The sequence below is a fragment of the Hylaeus anthracinus genome, unplaced genomic scaffold (assembly GCF_026225885.1).
Source record: "Hylaeus anthracinus isolate JK02 unplaced genomic scaffold, UHH_iyHylAnth1.0_haploid 0, whole genome shotgun sequence".
In the NCBI taxonomy this organism is placed as follows: domain Eukaryota; kingdom Metazoa; phylum Arthropoda; class Insecta; order Hymenoptera; family Colletidae; genus Hylaeus; species Hylaeus anthracinus.
The window spans coordinates 8,077,294-8,095,169 of record NW_026533254.1 but is presented as its reverse complement, the minus strand read 5'-3'; the positions used below and the strand labels follow the sequence as shown (position 1 = coordinate 8,095,169).

The 17,876-nt window shown below is 29.6% G+C and overlaps 2 protein-coding genes across 2 annotated transcripts; one reads left to right on the top strand and one right to left on the bottom strand.

Annotated features, from left to right (window-relative positions):
- The first annotated feature begins 448 nt into the window (after nt 1-448).
- Nucleotides 449-10,245, top strand: LOC128887923 (CD63 antigen-like). Its single transcript, XM_054144422.1, has 6 exons — nt 449-691; nt 2,610-2,798; nt 2,924-3,094; nt 3,580-3,801; nt 4,419-4,480; nt 7,108-10,245. Exons 1-6 carry the CDS (start codon nt 629-631, stop codon nt 7,124-7,126), a joined length of 726 nt encoding a protein of 241 aa, XP_054000397.1. The 5' UTR covers nt 449-628; the 3' UTR covers nt 7,127-10,245.
- A 2,622-nt stretch (nt 10,246-12,867) lies between these two features.
- LOC128887979 (ubiquitin-conjugating enzyme E2-24 kDa) lies at nt 12,868-17,729 on the bottom strand. Its single transcript, XM_054144530.1, has 7 exons — nt 17,462-17,729; nt 16,541-16,661; nt 16,263-16,397; nt 16,136-16,186; nt 15,822-15,954; nt 14,745-14,892; nt 12,868-14,516 (listed from the first exon to the last, which is right to left on the bottom strand). Exons 3-7 carry the CDS (start codon nt 16,391-16,393, stop codon nt 14,419-14,421), a joined length of 561 nt encoding a protein of 186 aa, XP_054000505.1. The 5' UTR covers nt 16,394-16,397; nt 16,541-16,661; nt 17,462-17,729; the 3' UTR covers nt 12,868-14,418.
- Nucleotides 17,730-17,876: the final 147 nt, after the last annotated feature.

Below are 17,876 nucleotides of genomic sequence, written 5' to 3'. Positions count from 1 at the left end.
TTTATTTCCAGCAAAGAAATTACAGTCTAGCTGGTTGTGCATGATTTTGGTTACTTAAAAGTAACTTAAAGATAACCCAATAGTAATTCGTTATCAAAATGGAATTAGTTATACTTCCATTGCAAGCAAGATTAACGACAACATAAATTTTGTTTTTATTTATACTTGCTTACGAGTATAAAATTGATTTTATTCTCCTACGCAGTTCTATGTGAAACGCGCAATTTTTAATTATTGCGTTTAATCCATACTTTCAGTATTTTTTTAATAGTTCCTTTAGCGTATACGAAGATTTTATGTTCCTTCCTAATTAGAAGTATATATTTAACAATTAATGTTGGTGATGTGTGCGTAACTCTAAATAAATTTAGAACCCAGGGTTCTGCGATGAACGTAGCCAGTTCTGAGTAAATTAGGGGAAAGGTGCGCGCGCATTCAAGCCAGGCTGGTTGGATAGACGAAAATACGGGTATTCTCCAGCGAAGTTTCGAAGCGCGTGCATGTATTGTGGTGCATAATTGTAACGGAATTATCGGAACAACGCACATAGCACTTGGTTCTATTTCTTGCGTTAATTCGTAACTTTTGTATCCGTTTGTCTCGAAAGTAGTGAACAGTGATTGTAACAATGGTGTCCGGCGGCATGGCTTGTATCAAGTACCTGACGTTTCTCTTCAACTTAATATTTGCAGTGAGTCACCATATTGTATTCGTGTTTCCGTAATTCTTAGTTTTGTTTTCCATCATCTATTTGGTATTTTTTGAAAAGATTCGTTTATTTATCATCTCGACGAAAAACGAGAAGATCAAATTGAATGTACATCGAGTAAACTACGTTGAATTATAGCGATGCCGCTATCGATTATTTTATTCGAATGTGTGAAAATAATCACAAATCGAAGTGTTTACAGTTTTCGTCATTCACTATTCGAAACAAGTGTGAGAACTTGTTTTTTAAGAAATATTATCGAGTCCAAATTTCCAATGAAATATTCAAATTAATATATTTTTTATATGAAACGATTTAGTCTAAATAAAATTGACTATAAATAAAAATAAGAATTACTTTGTAGTAAGGAGAGATACTTTGATCATCGATTCAAATGGATAAGATCTCGATTTCTACACTTTTACATTGTAACAATTACATTTTAGGTCTTACTATGTCGTTGAATATAAACGTAATATTTAAAATGTTGCACACATTCTAAAATATGCATTCAATCAAATGAGTTTTTATAAAAATATCACAAGAGCATATATTAATTCTTGTTATTCAATTCGTTTTACGTAATTATAAACCTTTTTCAGTAATAACTTTTTATTAAATATTACATGTACAAGCTTCTACATTTTATTAGTCATGTTCTTACTGTGAATAAATCTAATCATACTTATCAGCTTGAAAACATAATCAACCTAAAGAATCTGCACCGACTATTAATGATTAGCATCTTTCAATAGGTTTCAGTTTAATTGTAAAAATTTAATTTTATTATTTCTTTTGCGAGTCCATCGATGAAATGAAACCATTAAGCAATTACTCTCTGCATTTGTAGATAGGTTGCATATCCATATTCCATAGGTTAAGTTATAAATTATTCGTGTTTAGAAGAGTCTTGTGCATTATTCTTATTTATGTACATGCTTTGTGAATTACATGTACCTATCTGCCTTTAAAAATATATTTAATATTATAAATAGTGTTTCTTATATGTACATATTTGAGAATTCTGTGAATGCTTCTCTTTGTTATGTGTCTGTACATAATTGTATTTCGTTTCTTAAATATAAAATGTTTAAGTAAGCTGATTTCACATTGTTAAGGGAATTTTTATAAATTTATTATAGATAGAATAATAATGAATAGGTGTTACAAGACAAATCTTTTATCAATGAAAAGCACAAACTTTGCTATCATATTATAACTGATAATTTAATCAAGTTATCTGCACATACAGTAACGAACAAGAATATTGGCACATTTAAAATTTCATCATATCAGTATTAAATTAAGATAAAATAAAAGTATGTGCTTAATTCTTTCTAGAAAATGTAGATTAAAGTCTTTGAGTATACCAAAAGTAATGAATGTTAAGCAACTATAGCCCTCAGGGACTGTAGCTATGTTTAATTGTAGCTACAGTACAGGTTTAGCAATTCCAAGGTTCCTGAGCTATAAAGGTGGCCAGTGAGCTCCAACAAACTACTGACACCCTCTAATGGGGATGCCAAAGAATAATAAAGAGAAGTATTTAAGCAAATGCAAATGCAAAGTACATAATGTAAAGTAAGAATTAAATGAATGTAAACAACAAACAATTGTTGGACTAGTACATTAGGTGTTATAGTCAAGTTATACAACTTCGCACCTTTTTAAATAAAACTCTTCACTTAAGCAAATGTACATAATAAAAGAAAATGGTAAAATATACATTTACCATTACTTTTGTACATGAAAATATCATCACAGACATAAATTTACTTTCTTTACACAATTCCTAATTTACTAATAACAACATAGCAGAAAAATGAATGTAATTTACTAATAATGCTCATATTTGTAAATATTGTTTCTAAACATAACTATCAAATTTCATTGATTACAGATAACTGGGATCGTGTTTATTGCAGTTGGCACTGTGATTCTTGTAGTTTACAGTGGATATAATAATTTTATGGACAGTTGGTTCTTTGTGGCACCTGTATTAATGATTGTAGTTGGTGCTGTTGTGTTCATTGTATCATTCTTTGGCTGTTGTGGAGCTGTCAAGGAGAACCATTGCATGATAATCACGGTAGAGATTACACTACTATATATTTTTTACATTAAATATATATCAGTCTTTACACAGTTCTGAAACTAAAATTGATTAAATATAATTTAATTATTAAATACAATCCAACTTTATTTTCCATATAGTTCTCGGTATTGCTCCTTCTAATATTCGCACTGGAACTTGGTGCTGGTATTTCTGGATATATGATGCGCGGAAAAGTTCAGGATATGGTAGAAAGTCGAATGAATACTACAATGGAGAGCTACATGACCAATGATGACATTCATAGATCTTGGGATATCATGCAACATGACGTAAGTATGCATAATGTAAAGTTTATGTTCTTATATGTTAAATATATGCAAATACAAGGCTATCCATTAAGTTCTCACATGCTCAACCAAGTCACAATAATACACTAAATTTTTTTAAATCAATTTAACACGTTCGCGCCAGCGTGTACCACTGGTGGCTCGCGCTTGCCTCTCTCATCGAGCGGCGTGTAGAGCCTGTGGCTTGCGTGTTTATCAAATGCCGTGAACCACCGCGCCGCCCCATGGCGAGAAAAATAAATACCAGCGCCGGCGCGAATGTATTAAACAAACACAAATTGCATTGAAATATTGACCTTGCAGCCTAAGAAAAGTCAGTACTTAAAAAATTACTAGATTAATTTCATAATTGTATAAAAAGATGGAAATGGTTTGATACCCACTTTAGCTGTATATTTTGCTAGAGTAGGTCTCGCATGTGATAATATATAGCAAGTATATAATAAAAAATAATTATTTAATTTCAGCTACAATGTTGTGGAATGATTAGCTCAAATGACTGGAGTCGCTTTGGTTTCGTGGACAACATCGTACCAAATTCTTGCTGTAGAGAAGTACCAAAAGGATCTGAATGTGACCTGAATTCAATTTACATATATGAAAATGGGTGTATGCATAATCTTCAACAAGCTATTGAGCATAATGCATTGATTTTGGGTGGTGTGGGCATTGGGATTGCTATTATTCAGGTAATTATTACTTATTTATTTTATATTTATTTCCAATTTAATTTAATATTACATCGATATTATTGATAAACTATAACTAAATGAAATCAGACTTTGAAGCTTCGAAGCTCATTTTCACAGTATTACGCCTCCTTAATCTTATCATTTCTGAATACAACTCAATTATGCTAAATTAATTTTGGAATTTTTGTTCACTAATTACACTTATAAATATATGAAAAAATGAAATAACGAAGTGAAACTCTTACAGAATTGTTCCCAAAAACTAACATTTTTATGTACCTAGTGGTTTTTTTTTTCGATTCAAGCGGCTAGAAAAATATTTTTGTCCATGTACTTCAGCACAATAATTACGCACGTATCATCCATTAAACATGACTCATAGTTATTTGTGCTCATGAATAAAACGTAGTTCATTATTTGTATTGTGCCTACTTCCTTATTTATGTAAAAATGTATTAGGCGTAATAATTAAATAGGAAATGTTTATTTAGTTAATACGAATATTTATAGATCCATGTAACACGCTAAAAAATATGTTTAAATATTTTGAATGTTAAATATAATGAATTATCCCTGATACCTTTAAAAAATATAACGGATTTTTTTTATTTCAGTTAATCGGAGTAATCTTCGCATGCTGTTTGGCACGTTCAATTCGTCGCGAGTACGAGACTGTGTAAGCAGACAGTTATCTACAGTTCTATTGCTTAAAAATTGCACTCAGGCTCCGAAATGTGCTCTATTTCTTTCGATATCACACATTTATGTGACAATTGTTCCAGTTTTTCTCTTTCAGTAACAGAATATTGCACAAACTGCACATTGTATATCATTTTTACCATGTTGCACAAAAAATGGAAGACAGAATCATCTACTTCTATACAAGGTGCTCATAAAAGTGTGAGACTTCTTTTAAGAACTGTTCCAGCCATAAAAATTAGGAACACTTCTACCAATTTGCAATTTGACAATTAAACTACATTTTTTTCACTCTTGTGACTTTTAAATTGTAGTTCTGCGATGCTGAAATCAGTAAAAATTACCTGGAATTCATGGCTAAAATGCTTACATATAGAAAATGAATCCTCAGATTGCAGAATGATAAATGATTATTTTCCTTATTCGACATGTAGAATTCGTCTTAAAAGAAATATCTTACATTTTTGTAAACACCCTGTATAAAGGAATTTACTTCTACCTAAAATTATCAAAGCTGTCATTGTTAATAAATATTATGTTTTATATTCTATTATGCATGTAGAAATAATCACTCTCACTTCTATTATTATTACTGCTGCTGCTACTGCCATTCTTATTATTAGTAGCAGCAGTAATTTCGGTGGTATTTGTATTATAACTAACGTTTAAAATTTTATTCAGAAACTTTTGTTTTGATGCTAAAAGTTTTGTTATAAAATGAAGCAAGTATTTTTGTGCAGTATCATGTCTTTCTGACTGTTTTTTTTAAGACTGATCACTTTTATTGTATGTTAATGGAACAAGAATAATTTTACTTTGTTACGAAACTACATATGAAGATTCAAGAACTATAAAGTGAAAGTAATATATATGTTAAGATATCAATTTTATATACATAAATATTAGCATTCGTTTTGTTACAATCACGTTTCTTCATAGCTTTGATTTGCAGATCATCGTCTTGGATATCTCAGTATGTTACTTCATTTTTTATTTAACATTAAACAGAAATTATTGTAATTGTTGAAACTGTTAAGCTTTCAATATGAAAATAATTAAAGTTCTTATATTAGATATCAGCTTATTTCACAGCCTTATTAAAAATATTCTAGCGCTATGACTTTTCGAACTTTGTATGGTAATTTTGTCTACCTATTGTTTGATAAATTATGTATAATTTTTTTTTAAGTATCAAATAAAAATAACAATAGCGAAATCAACAAAATGTTTATTAAAAAAGAAGGTTATATATTAAAAAAGCATTATGGGTAATAATCAAATAGATTAAAAGTACTTATAATAAGTAAAATTTGTAATACATTTTTACTACTGTTTACATTATCTTACGACTAATTTCTAATACGAACGATTCATAATATCTTGCTCAATTTCTTTTGTTTCTAACAATTTTTATGCTTATACCAGTAAGACTGTCATTCAGTTATTGCACTTCACTTAAAAAAGGTACATGTGTTCCATAGATATGATCCGAAAAAATCACTATTTATGTAAGAATTGAGAGAGCGTTCTGTTGTTCATACGAAGTTTACGTAGTGTTGACGCCATACATTATTATTAATAAATTTAATATTAAGGTAATATGATTGCACGATTGTATATTTGGAAAACTTTGAAATCAGTTCTGTATACAAAATGGAACTGTGTCTGCACTGAGGCAAAATCGATGCATTTAGTAAACAAATGTGTTCAGTTAAACATTAACGGTGTACAATTTTTTAAAAACTTGATTTTTATATCTACGCTTTCCACAATTTGGACGTTGAATATTAAATTGATGGAATGGATATTTTTATTTGGTTCAAAGTTTAATTAAATAATAGGTTTCACTGATTACAAATTTATTATTTATAAAGAAATACATTGAGATTAATGGATCAAATGATGGATTAAATAAACTGTATCATTGATAACAATAAATAGTGCCAATAAATTCACATACTTTTGATGCCAATGATCTTTACATATGAAAATTTTACATTGGGTCTGTATGACTCGACAGTGTGTGATACCTAATATAAGCGAAGGATACCTTCCAAGCTATTGGATTCAGTACTCAAGTTGACAGTTAGAGTGTAATGAAGTAGACAAGGAGTCTATGAGCTACCATATAAGGTGATAGCAGTAGTGTGCATTTTTGATTCGTTTGTTTGCTTTCTCTGGAACAGTTCAGGAAAGGCTACAGCTTCAGCTGACCAAGGTCCTGAAGCTGTTTCTCTTAAACCCCTTTGTTGTGGCTCAAGATACAGAGATATGAGGGAATCTAATCTCCAACTTAAAAAAACAACTCTATTAAAGCAGTCCATTATGGCAGTCAATAATATAGAGGTTTTCTGTTTGTGACAGAATTAAGTTATAATGCCACTGAATATTAACATCTTGAAATGAATCTCAAATTTAAGTACAATCTTACTCTATCTAGCATTTTATTGTATAATTAATAATGTAATATTCAATATCCTAAATTAAGTTCCTTATTTTGGAAAGCGTAAACTGCACATTCTTGCTTTGCCACACATGGCACTGAATGTATTCTAACCGAAATTATATATTGTCATGAACAATTTAATTATATTCTACTTCCAGCGAAACCGCAGCACACTGATCTGACATCCATTAGGAGGCATTATAACTCTAAGTGTTGTTCGTCGTGCATTCATTAAAAGAATAATTCTAAAGTCGTCGCAAGACCATTTACTTAGAACCTGACTGCAGACTAAACCAATGTTCATCTGCAGTTTATCTTAAGAAGAAAGCAGACCATTGGAGAATTATAATTCACTTACTGCCACTATCTGCCAAATGGTAAAAACCAAACTGCTCCTTCTTAGACTGCGCCGTGTATGAAATTAAAGTTTGCGACATACGAATGTTTTGAACGGAGATAGGATGATCACTATATATTTGGCTTGATGTGTGTTACAGTCTGAAAGACTCTTTCAGTGCCTCAATATATTAAAATGAAAATCATCTTTTAAATATTCACTCTGTGCAACATGTTTAATTCATTTAGTATGTTGTAGTTTTATTTTGTAAAATGCATTTTTAGCGTGTATAGCGGAGCTGGATAAATATTTACTTTTTATATTCTTCAATTTGTGAATTCCTGAATTTGAAGACAAAATATTGAAGGTGTATCGTAATACCTTATTTTCTATTAATAGTATTTTGTTATCGTAAACATTAATAATAATCAAATAAATATGTGAATACTTAATTTTATTTATCGACTTCAATTGGTATGAACTATTCTTTTGTTCTCTAAACTTACATATACTATCATTTTATATAAGCTAAAATGACATAAAGTGAACTGTACAATACAAATTTAAGTTAAAAATCATCCATTTTTTTTATACTGAATTGCAGTTCGTAAGTATTAGAAATATTGTTATCCAGCTTCAGTAACTACAAAGTTAATATAAACATCTAAAGTAGAAAAACAATTTATATCTTTGTCAATGAACTCTCTACAAAAAGTTTATAAGTCATTAAGTTAGAAAAAAAAGACATACATTTATCTATTCTCGAGCAGTTTTACAAATTACAATTTTTATAATTATACTCTTTTATACAAGTTGTAACCAAAATAGATGACCAAACTTTAGAAGTATATATTTTACTCATTTTAAGGATAAAAAAGAAAAAGGTCGTAAAATTCCTAAAGCATTTCTTTATTTTATCTTCGGTTGTTTGTACTGGATAAGAATGATCTATAATTCTATCTGTTTGTTCTTAAAATGTGTGAAGTAAGCTTTTAAACTTTGACTACCTCTTTTAGACTTTTTATGTAGTTACGATTTGTATCATTGATTGAGTGTTGACAAAAGAGAAATTGATTTCATTTTTAAAAGCTATGTAGAATCGTGCAACAAAAGAATACAAGAATTTGTCCAAACTTTAGAATTTAGAAAATCGATCGCATAGTAGTCAACACGAACGATTCGAAATTTCGCGACGACAGATTTTTATTATCGTTCACGCAAAACAGCTTCCAAAAAAAAGTCACGAAATAATATTGCTCACTCACGGCATTGCGTCGATTTAACACGAATTTTATTGTAATTACAATAATTGTCATTGCAATCCCCTTTTTCCTTATTTTGAAATCTCGCATATTTTAATGTAACAAGAAAGTTACCGAGTAATCAAAAGAATTGGGTCGGGTACTTCCAGGTACCTCGGCTTAAGATAAGAAAAGTCTGAAAGAATTAAATAACAAAAAAGCCAACCAGAATAACTTTTAAAGTTTCCAAAATTCGAATCCTGCTCTATTTCTATGATTGCCAGAAAGAACAAAATTGAAATCATTTATTCATCGTAAAAGTAATTCGAATTATTAATCGAGAAGTTTTAAAGATCCATTTATTTGCTTTTCGATTCATCTTTAGAGCTATATGACTAATATACATATGAAATTAAAATTATACACATACTCTATAAATTTAATTTTATACTTTTAGATCACTCGATTACGTTCATTTCAAAGATGACGAGAAAACACTTGTATCGAAATGTAAATAAGTGGTTGTTTAACTTTGTAATAATTCGAATTGTTCATAGAAACAATGATTAATGTTTTAGATAGTTTTAGTAATTGTAAATTAACCCTTAACAATAGTTGCACGGCCCCAGGGACCGCATTAATATTTCTTTCGTCAAATATGAGTTATATTATACCAAAGATTATTGTTTTAATAAATAAAGTATTTCGTACGCTCTTCTAGAAGTCATTTAACTTTGAGGAGTTGCAGTTAGTACAGTCTTAAACTCAGTTTGTGTTATATTTTGTACATAATTTTGACGGCTGGTAATATTTTGAAATTAATTATTTATATAAAAAATAATGGAATAGATATTTGCGATTAAAAAGTAATAACGCATCGTTTAACTTTCGAATATATTGGAATCAGAAAAGGTTAAACTTTGAAGTTCAAAGTTTGAACATACAATGTCAAAAGTCGTGACGTGATTTTATGTTACATGAAAACTTAACCCTTTGCGCTCGAGGCATTTTTCTATATTCTATAGAATCAAATCCAGTCCATTTTTATAATAAATTTCTATGAAACCAAAAAGTCTACTTCGAAGAAAAACACCTACGAACGTTCATGACTCAATGTAGTATTATTTCAATTCATAATTAGTTGTATTCTGATGTAAGTGAATTTGAAATTGTACGTTTACAAAATCATTTTTAAATTACATGTGTCGCCTTAGAGGCGCCACCCGAGCACAAAAGGTTAAAGCAACATTAACACACTGAACTATAACAATATTATTGTATTGGTATACTTCGGTGCATTTACGCCGTCCAATTTGGCGCTGTGATCGCTCACGAACGTTTCCTTGCTAAAATTTAAATGTATAATTATATAATAGGTGTAGAATTTTGTCGTGAATAATTAATTGCTTCGAAAAAAATGATTTGTTAAAGTTCACTTTCGACATTTGTTTGATACATCTTTATTCTAAGATAAAGAAAAAAAGTAGAAGGAAATTTTTTCTATTCCTACAATTATATATTTATTATTGTTTAGTAATTTCCAAAATTGTTCAAGTTCATTTTATAGCTCCCTTTTCAAAAGGGGTCTCTGGGACCTTACAATTATGTTTAACTCATTCAGCTTAATTTATTTTGAACTTGGTCTGAACAAACTGCATTGATATTGCGTTTAGGACTGAGAGGTGTTGTCTCAGACTCGTGGTGACGCATTTCGAACTACGTTAATAATTGATATTACTATACTAATAACTAGCCTGCGGATCTTTATGCATTTATAGGAAATTTGAATGTGCAAGAACTTACAAAATGCAAACTTACAATATGCAAGAATATAAAAAAGATTGAAAGTAAAGTTCATGTTTTACTATTTGCAGAATAAAATAAATTCCTATTTAGATTCAATTTTTGTAGGCACGTTCACCAAGATTTTATTTTGCATAAAGATCCGTAGTCAACTAATAACTAATAATTGGTATATTGCAGTGATTACAGCCTCGCAGATTTATATAGCTCAGTTTAAGCTGAATGGGTTAAGCATCGATACTTGTACGACTGTAGTTAAGCGTTGACCCATCTTTTATAAAAATATTATATATCATAAATTCTCCGTTCTATTTACACATAATAATTTAGCATTATTATCGCAAATAATTCATGTAATTTTTAATTTTATAAATTTTCAAATTTGCTTAATTCATCGAGCAATTTAATATTTATTAGAAAAATATACGAAATAAACTAAATAATTTAACGAAGCTCTATGAGTTGTCTGTGTTCGATATTTATGTAAATTGGAACCGATACAGGGGGACTCAATAGTTATCGCGAGATAATAAGCGAGGTTTCAATAATATTTAAGTAAGAAGTAATCGTAAAAGGAAACAATTAGTAGGTATATATTTCTCAGTAGACGATAACCGAAACGTTAAGTGTCCCTAATTTTTAGCGATGTGTCTAAGTGGTTAATTAATTGATTAGAGTTAATTAAAGTAATTGTAATACCAGTTTATTTGAAACTTGATACATACTTGAATATGTTCTCACTTAGATTTGTATATTGCAAATTTTGTTGAAACATTCTCGAGGTTCATATATTCGATTATCAATTTTTAATTGTATTATTTATAAATTGTAGATTCGTTTTTTGTTACATTGACTCTGTTTAACGATGTTTTAGTTCGTAGTCTTAAGTCATAGATTTATACATGTATTTCATTTTGAACTATGTTAAATTTTAAACGCATGGTTAAATCATAAAACTTTCATATTCAAAAACAAACGTCACTCATTTAATGATAAGATCCGATCGACATTGATTCATGTAATTCTGTAAAAAAAAATTGTAATTATTGCTTCATGTAAAGAAGCAGAAAGTTTTGTATATTATTCTTAATTAATCGGCTGAAAAGAAAAGACTGATGGAAAGGTTAAAAAAAAAAAATACGGAATCAATATTAAATGAGAAAAAAAACGATTGTTTTTTATGACGTTTATTAGTTTTTTATTATATTTTTCTACTTGTATTTTAATTAATTAATGGATACATTATTAACGTTCTTTAGGAGCTGATCACTTTAGCACGTCTTGTTCGTATAACTTTTATCTATATTAATAAACTATAGTAAGTAAGCATTGCATTAATTTATCCCACGGCATAATTATTATTTCCGTGAGAATTTATGGTTTGATATAATTTTCCAATTAACAGACTTCATAACATTAAATCAAAATTTATTTACAAGTTTGCTCTACAAATCGACATGTAGGAGTTAAGAAATTTGCCATTCGATGTATATTACATAAAATAATTAAATTGTGAGAAAATTATTCCTATTTGTATAAAATATTTTTTAAAGTTGATATATTAGAGGAAATTGGAACAAAAAACGATCGCTTCAAAGTAAAGAAAAAAGGGCGGCGAGAATTCTATATGATCAGACTTTTTCTTTTATTTTGTTATATTTATTTATGATTAGCAGCTAACATTCAGTATTATATGGGATGCTCTCCTGTACTGTCCTACAACTATTTGTTGATAAAACAAATAAATTCGCAGGAAAGAATAGAGTAGAATGAGAATTCAATTTAAACGGTAATTCGTACATCGTAACACATAATTTTAAATGTTTTTAAACAATCTTCGGACACTTAGATAGCTAAAAGATGTGTCTTGAACATTCTTTTGTTTTAATTCATCGAATTTACGAATCAATTTAAATTGAGGTTTCTGAGATTATTAAAATATCGATTTTCATTCAAATATCATTGAAATAATTGTCTTCTTAGATTTTCTCAGATATAACATTTTTGGATAAAAATAATTCCCTTTTTGACTAATCTTTTTAATTATAAAAAGAGCAGATTCAACGTTTAATTTATATACAATTTCAGTGGTCCAAAAGATCTATAGATCGTGTTCTGAAAAAGTTGCAGAATATATTTACAGGAATTTTGACAGTGATTAAATTTAAATAAACGATGAAACTTTATCACACAACGCGAGTATAAAAACCTAAATCGTTAATTAAAATAGTAAATTCTCAGTGCTTATATTATATGATTAACATTTTTTTCTGCAAATTTATTTTTTACCAGAAGGAACCATTATTGAATTATTCTGCAATCTGCTAACATTATCTGCATCATTAACTAGCATAAAATTTTGTTAGTTTCACAATTCGCATAGTTAAATCGTTCTTTCAATTAATTTATTCCTAACGAAAGAAAATAACTTTGTGAGACTTATTAGACGAAATTATCATTAATGTTACTATAATCAGTTTGTTAATGTAATCGATAAAATTCTGATAAAAATCATGATCTATGGTTTATCACTAATATACAGGACATTTTGTTTATTTACAGTTGTAGCGATTTAAATGTCACAGGCCCAAGTACCACATAATTTAGAAATGGAATTTCAAATAATCGAAATTCCAATCTTGTCAAATTAAATAAGCGCAACATTTAGTTAATTACGAGCATTCGTATATTATTGAACGCTAAATTCATAAGAGACCAGTAGAAAGGAATTTGTTATCGTAATTACTGAATAAATATAACTAAGTTAATCTTTGAATCGAAAGGGTCAAGGTATATATAAACAATTTGTTCGCAAATCGTTATGCGCTTTTTTTGTCAGAATAAATAGTGTTACTTAATTAAATGGTTCTATTTACTTTATGTAAACTTGATAGAGAAATATGAAAAACTAAAAATTTAATAGGGCCCCTTAAGATAACTATCAGCGTAATTACTTACAAGTCGAATTATTCGTATTGTTCATAATATTGCCTAACCTATTATTCGATACTATCGATGGACGTATCCTTTTAAATACTATCTCATCGCGAGTTCTTAAAACGAGCAAATGAACAAAACGGAGGACAAAAAAACGGAGGTCCCTCACTTTCACCCTTTCACTCTTAAGTCATATTTGTTAGAAATATAAACAAAAATGTCTTATTATAATTACTTGACACGAATTGATTATTCTCGCTCCTTAACCTTCCTAGTGAAATATTTCTGTATTTGGAAAATGTTCTACGTTAGTATGTTTTGTTTAAATAATTGAAGGAATATATATTCATAATTAAAAGAAATTATTCATCATAAAAAATGTATGATGAAAAAAATTTAAGTAATCATTTTGATTATAACGCTAATTAACTATATGTACGTAAGAATATACGATGGACGATGAATTTTTGTCTCAAGAGTTAGAGAGTGAAAGAGAGTTTGGTTGCACATGTACGCACATTCATTCATCTTAGGCACATTTACATACTCGATATAAAAGCACATCACAATGATCGAATCGACGATCTTGAAGAGTCTTTCATTTAAAGCAGTCCTTCGATCGATATACATATACATACAATAAGTTTTTCGAAGGTACGGAGAACCAGAATCATGATTATTCGAATGAACATTTGTAACAAATTAAACATACACAAAAATTTGTACGTATCATCGAATAACAGCACATTTTTAATGACTTTTAACTTACTTTATCGATTTTACTTGAAAATTTGTTCCTTTATCTCTTTTACATAAAAGATGATTCACCAAGCAACGCCCATAATCGCTTAATCGATCAACCGAATATATGTAAAAAGTTTTCATTCATCTTTCATAAAGTTCAATGTAAACGAATATATTTATCTTTCTTCGGATCAAGATCAAGCAATCGTGCACTTCTGTATTTAATCGTTTATTGATAAGTTAAACATTCGATTAATCCGAGAGAATTTAACTAACGTTTAATTAATTTATTAAAAATAATTTATCGATTCGAATAATCAAAATTTCAGTATAGTTAAATGGGCTCCCTTAAGTGGCCGTTCTTCGTTTCGAAGAAATGAAAAGGGCAGGATTTTTCAAAAAGTTGTTCATGTGGCGTAACGTTTAGTCCAAAGCCGTGCTATACGATCGTGTTCTTCTCTATTCTGGAGATACTGTGTTGCTATGCTCCCCACTAGGGGATCCGCTAAAACAAATAATAATAAATTCTGTAAGCTGTCTTACTTTGTTAAATATTTTAAGGAATGATTCTATAGGTCACGTTTATCAATTACTGAAAATCATATAGAAACACGTAAAGAAACTAATATGTCGTGAAATGTTGTTTTCATTAGAAAGAAAGAGCAACAAATTTAATTAACGTTCTTATGAAAATGCTCAACTTTAATTACAATAAATGTGGATTGTATCTTACCTGGATTGCAGTCTGTTAGAAGTGAACAAATGGACAGTAAGACCTTGGAAATTGTAAGTGCGGGTGACCAATTGTCCTTTAGTATGTCCAGACAAATAACACCTTGACTGTTTATATTACAATGATAGATGCGAGTTCGGAATGTGACCTAAAAACGTTATGTTAACAATTAATTATTTACTAGTAATTTAACGCCCCTTGCTTTTTCCGTGCCACGTGGATCGTCAGGGACCCACAATGGACTTTCCATTCGCATCACATAATGGAGGATGAGAATCCTGAAAAAAACGCGGCAAGCAACTGAAAAACCGCTGATAGAATTTTCATTCAAAATGAGTTATTATTAGGGATGAATAACTTTAAAAGAAAAAAAAATGTATACTGTATTTCAGCACTATTTCTCCATATTAAAATTTAATATAGATTTTCAAATATATCAAAGTGCTGGTCAGCATGAAATATAAACATTTAAAGGGGGCAATACTTTCCATTTTCTCATTGTTTCTGTTTATAATTTTTAATTCTACCATTTCTTTTTAGATTCAATTTTAATTGAAAATTGTTCAGTACTAGACAACTACTAAAACATAAATTTAGATTGTTTTTACTAGACACCCTATTTAACGAGAAAGTGAAGATCTAATGTAATGGAAATGAAGATGAACTATAACGAATAGAATGTTGTGTTATAAAATAGAAAAGCAATAAAAGTAAGCAATTAGAATAAGATGTATAAGATTCTTTTATGTACTTTAATTTGCATGATTTGCGCTATGAACATTTTGCGACGTGCACTGTTAGTTACAATTGCTACAAAATATATATTCAATAATTATATTAAATATTCAGCTTTTCTGTTTTCAATAAATATAGCAGTTAGTACGGCATTACATAAAATCAGTTCTGAGCACATTAAAGTAGAAATAATTTATTATAAATTTCATATAATAATTTCATTTTCACAGTACATATTTTACTGTTTTGTTAGTTCATTATTATGAAATTCCTGATTGCATAAAATTGTAAATATAAAGACTTATTATATAATTAAAATAATTAATTATATTATTAACGTACCTTTGGTGGTTTAAAGGGATATTCCGGAGAAAAGTGTATATCTAAGAAGAATACTCCTCCTTCATAAACTGAACCAGGTGGTCCAAGTATAGTTGACACCCATTCATATAAATTATCTCCCTTAGGTCCAGCACTATAAAACAAATAATAAAATAATATATTACTTCGTGTTTAAAAGAGTTGTTTTAAAGATTTGAATCTAAGAAGCATCACTTTGAAAAAATTGTGGGAAAATTTGGAAAATTAAATCTTGTAAGTACCAGACTATCTTAATCATGTTATACTAATGTGAAAGTTAATAAAAAAGTGCAAACCTGCAATTTGGCGGTGGATCTAACGTTATTTCTGCCAATTCTTTCTGTATCCTGTGACAAGAAGATTAACGAAGTCATTACAAGCCTACACAGAAGAGTCTTTAATTTTGAATGATGGACGTGCTACCTCTTGGCAGATGTTCCTAAAGCTTTTGACATCTTTGGATTTGGCTTCGCTTCCTTACTTTCTGGCTTATTGTCTGCTAGCGATGAACCACGCCCCCGGCCAGTTCCACTTGAACCTGCGCCCGATGACATGGCTCTGAAACAATTCATACCAAATTATATCATTAAAGGTGAGTTAGAAAATTCAAATTAGATATCAGAGATGTTTTGTTACTTTCAATTAAATTCTAAGTTGGGAAAGAAATGAACAAAAACAATTATTATAACAATGCAACATACCTCGTGTCCTAAACTATGGACGTCGAGAACCTCTTAGGGCGAGGCAAGGGGACAAGGAACACTCTTAGAAGTAGTGATAACGTATCCACAATAGGAACCACTAAACAAACAATCTCCTGATCTAAAATTAAACAGAAAAATAAACAGTAATAAATTGTTTTTTTTAAATATTGAATACATTTAACATTAATATTATAGAATATCGTATTAATAAATAGACTAACACATAAAAACATAACAGATTCATGTTTTGGAGTATTTAAGAATAATAGTCTCCTAGAGTTTCAATTACAAAATGTTATTAAAATCTTCTAATCATTATATTTACAAAAGTAAATATTTTACACCGGAAATAAGGTTATATTTTTTATTATGAAATGTTTACAAATACAACAAGAATTCGGTTAATAATATTGAGTAATAACAATAACAATTCAACATAAAATCGAATAAAACAATATACATTATTTCGTACATATCTGATAAACTTAATTCTACACAAAAGAATAATTAAAATAACCAAATAAATACAGCAAAACGAACATTGACTCGAACAGTTGAATAAATTCAAATTACAAACTCGGGACAATTTTAAATAGACAAAATTAATAGAAGCTCTACTAATTTAGTTAATACTACGAAAATCTTAATCCAGTTCTAAACAAAAGTATAAAAACAACCTGTACAGTATCAAAGTGTACAAAAATATAGCGACATTTACAGAAAAAAAAAAGTAAGTAGTAAAGTATTTATCAACTCATTAATCAACTTCTATGTAACACGATGGAAATATATTAGATGTAACGAACGAAAGGATTTAGTAATTAGCTAACGAAATATCGAATAGTATGCATCCAACCATTTCTATTTTAAAAAGGGGATTATAGAACCGTTCGTGACTGAGAGAAAGAGGTGCGTTACCTCGCTGATAGAAAGGATAGCTTCTTGATTATTTCAGGATGAACTTTAGAAGCGAAGATTGATCCTAGGTAAAACTCAAGTAAACCGCCTGAATCCTCTGTTGTTCGTACTACTAGAAATTAGTGCTCCTCAAGTGCTGATTTGCAGGCTGGCGGGCTTCATCGTCGCTCTCATGTCCCGAAGTCACGGTCGCAGCGTCCCTTTTCTCTCGGCGAGCGCCGAAACGTGCGCATCTCTGCGTCGCCGGATGTTGACTCTGTCGCCGCTGCGGCGGACGTCGGTAGCCGACGCTCCTAGGTGGACGCACCGTCGGCTCAATTATTTAGGAATATGCGATACCAATCATTCCTTCTAAATCCCCTACACTCTTCTAGTTGCAGAGTACGTTATCACAGACTACTCTAGTATCAGTACA

Excerpts from the sequence above, each read along its gene's own strand:
- LOC128887923 (XM_054144422.1), top strand. The coding sequence starts at position 629 with ATGGTGTCCGGCGGCATGGCTTGTATCAAGTACCTGACGTTTCTCTTC. Across the intron at positions 692-2,609 it reads TCTTCAACTTAATATTTGCA|ATAACTGGGATCGTGTTTAT; the intron begins GTGAGTCACCAT and ends CATTGATTACAG. Across the intron at positions 2,799-2,923 it reads ACCATTGCATGATAATCACG|TTCTCGGTATTGCTCCTTCT; the intron begins GTAGAGATTACA and ends TTTTCCATATAG.
- LOC128887979 (XM_054144530.1), bottom strand. The coding sequence starts at position 16,393 with ATGTCATCGGGCGCAGGTTCAAGTGGAACTGGCCGGGGGCGTGGTTCA. Across the intron at positions 16,187-16,262 it reads TTAGGAACATCTGCCAAGAG|GATACAGAAAGAATTGGCAG; the intron begins GTAGCACGTCCA and ends TTCTTGTCACAG. Across the intron at positions 14,517-14,744 it reads TCTAACAGACTGCAATCCAG|CGGATCCCCTAGTGGGGAGC; the intron begins GTAAGATACAAT and ends TATTTGTTTTAG.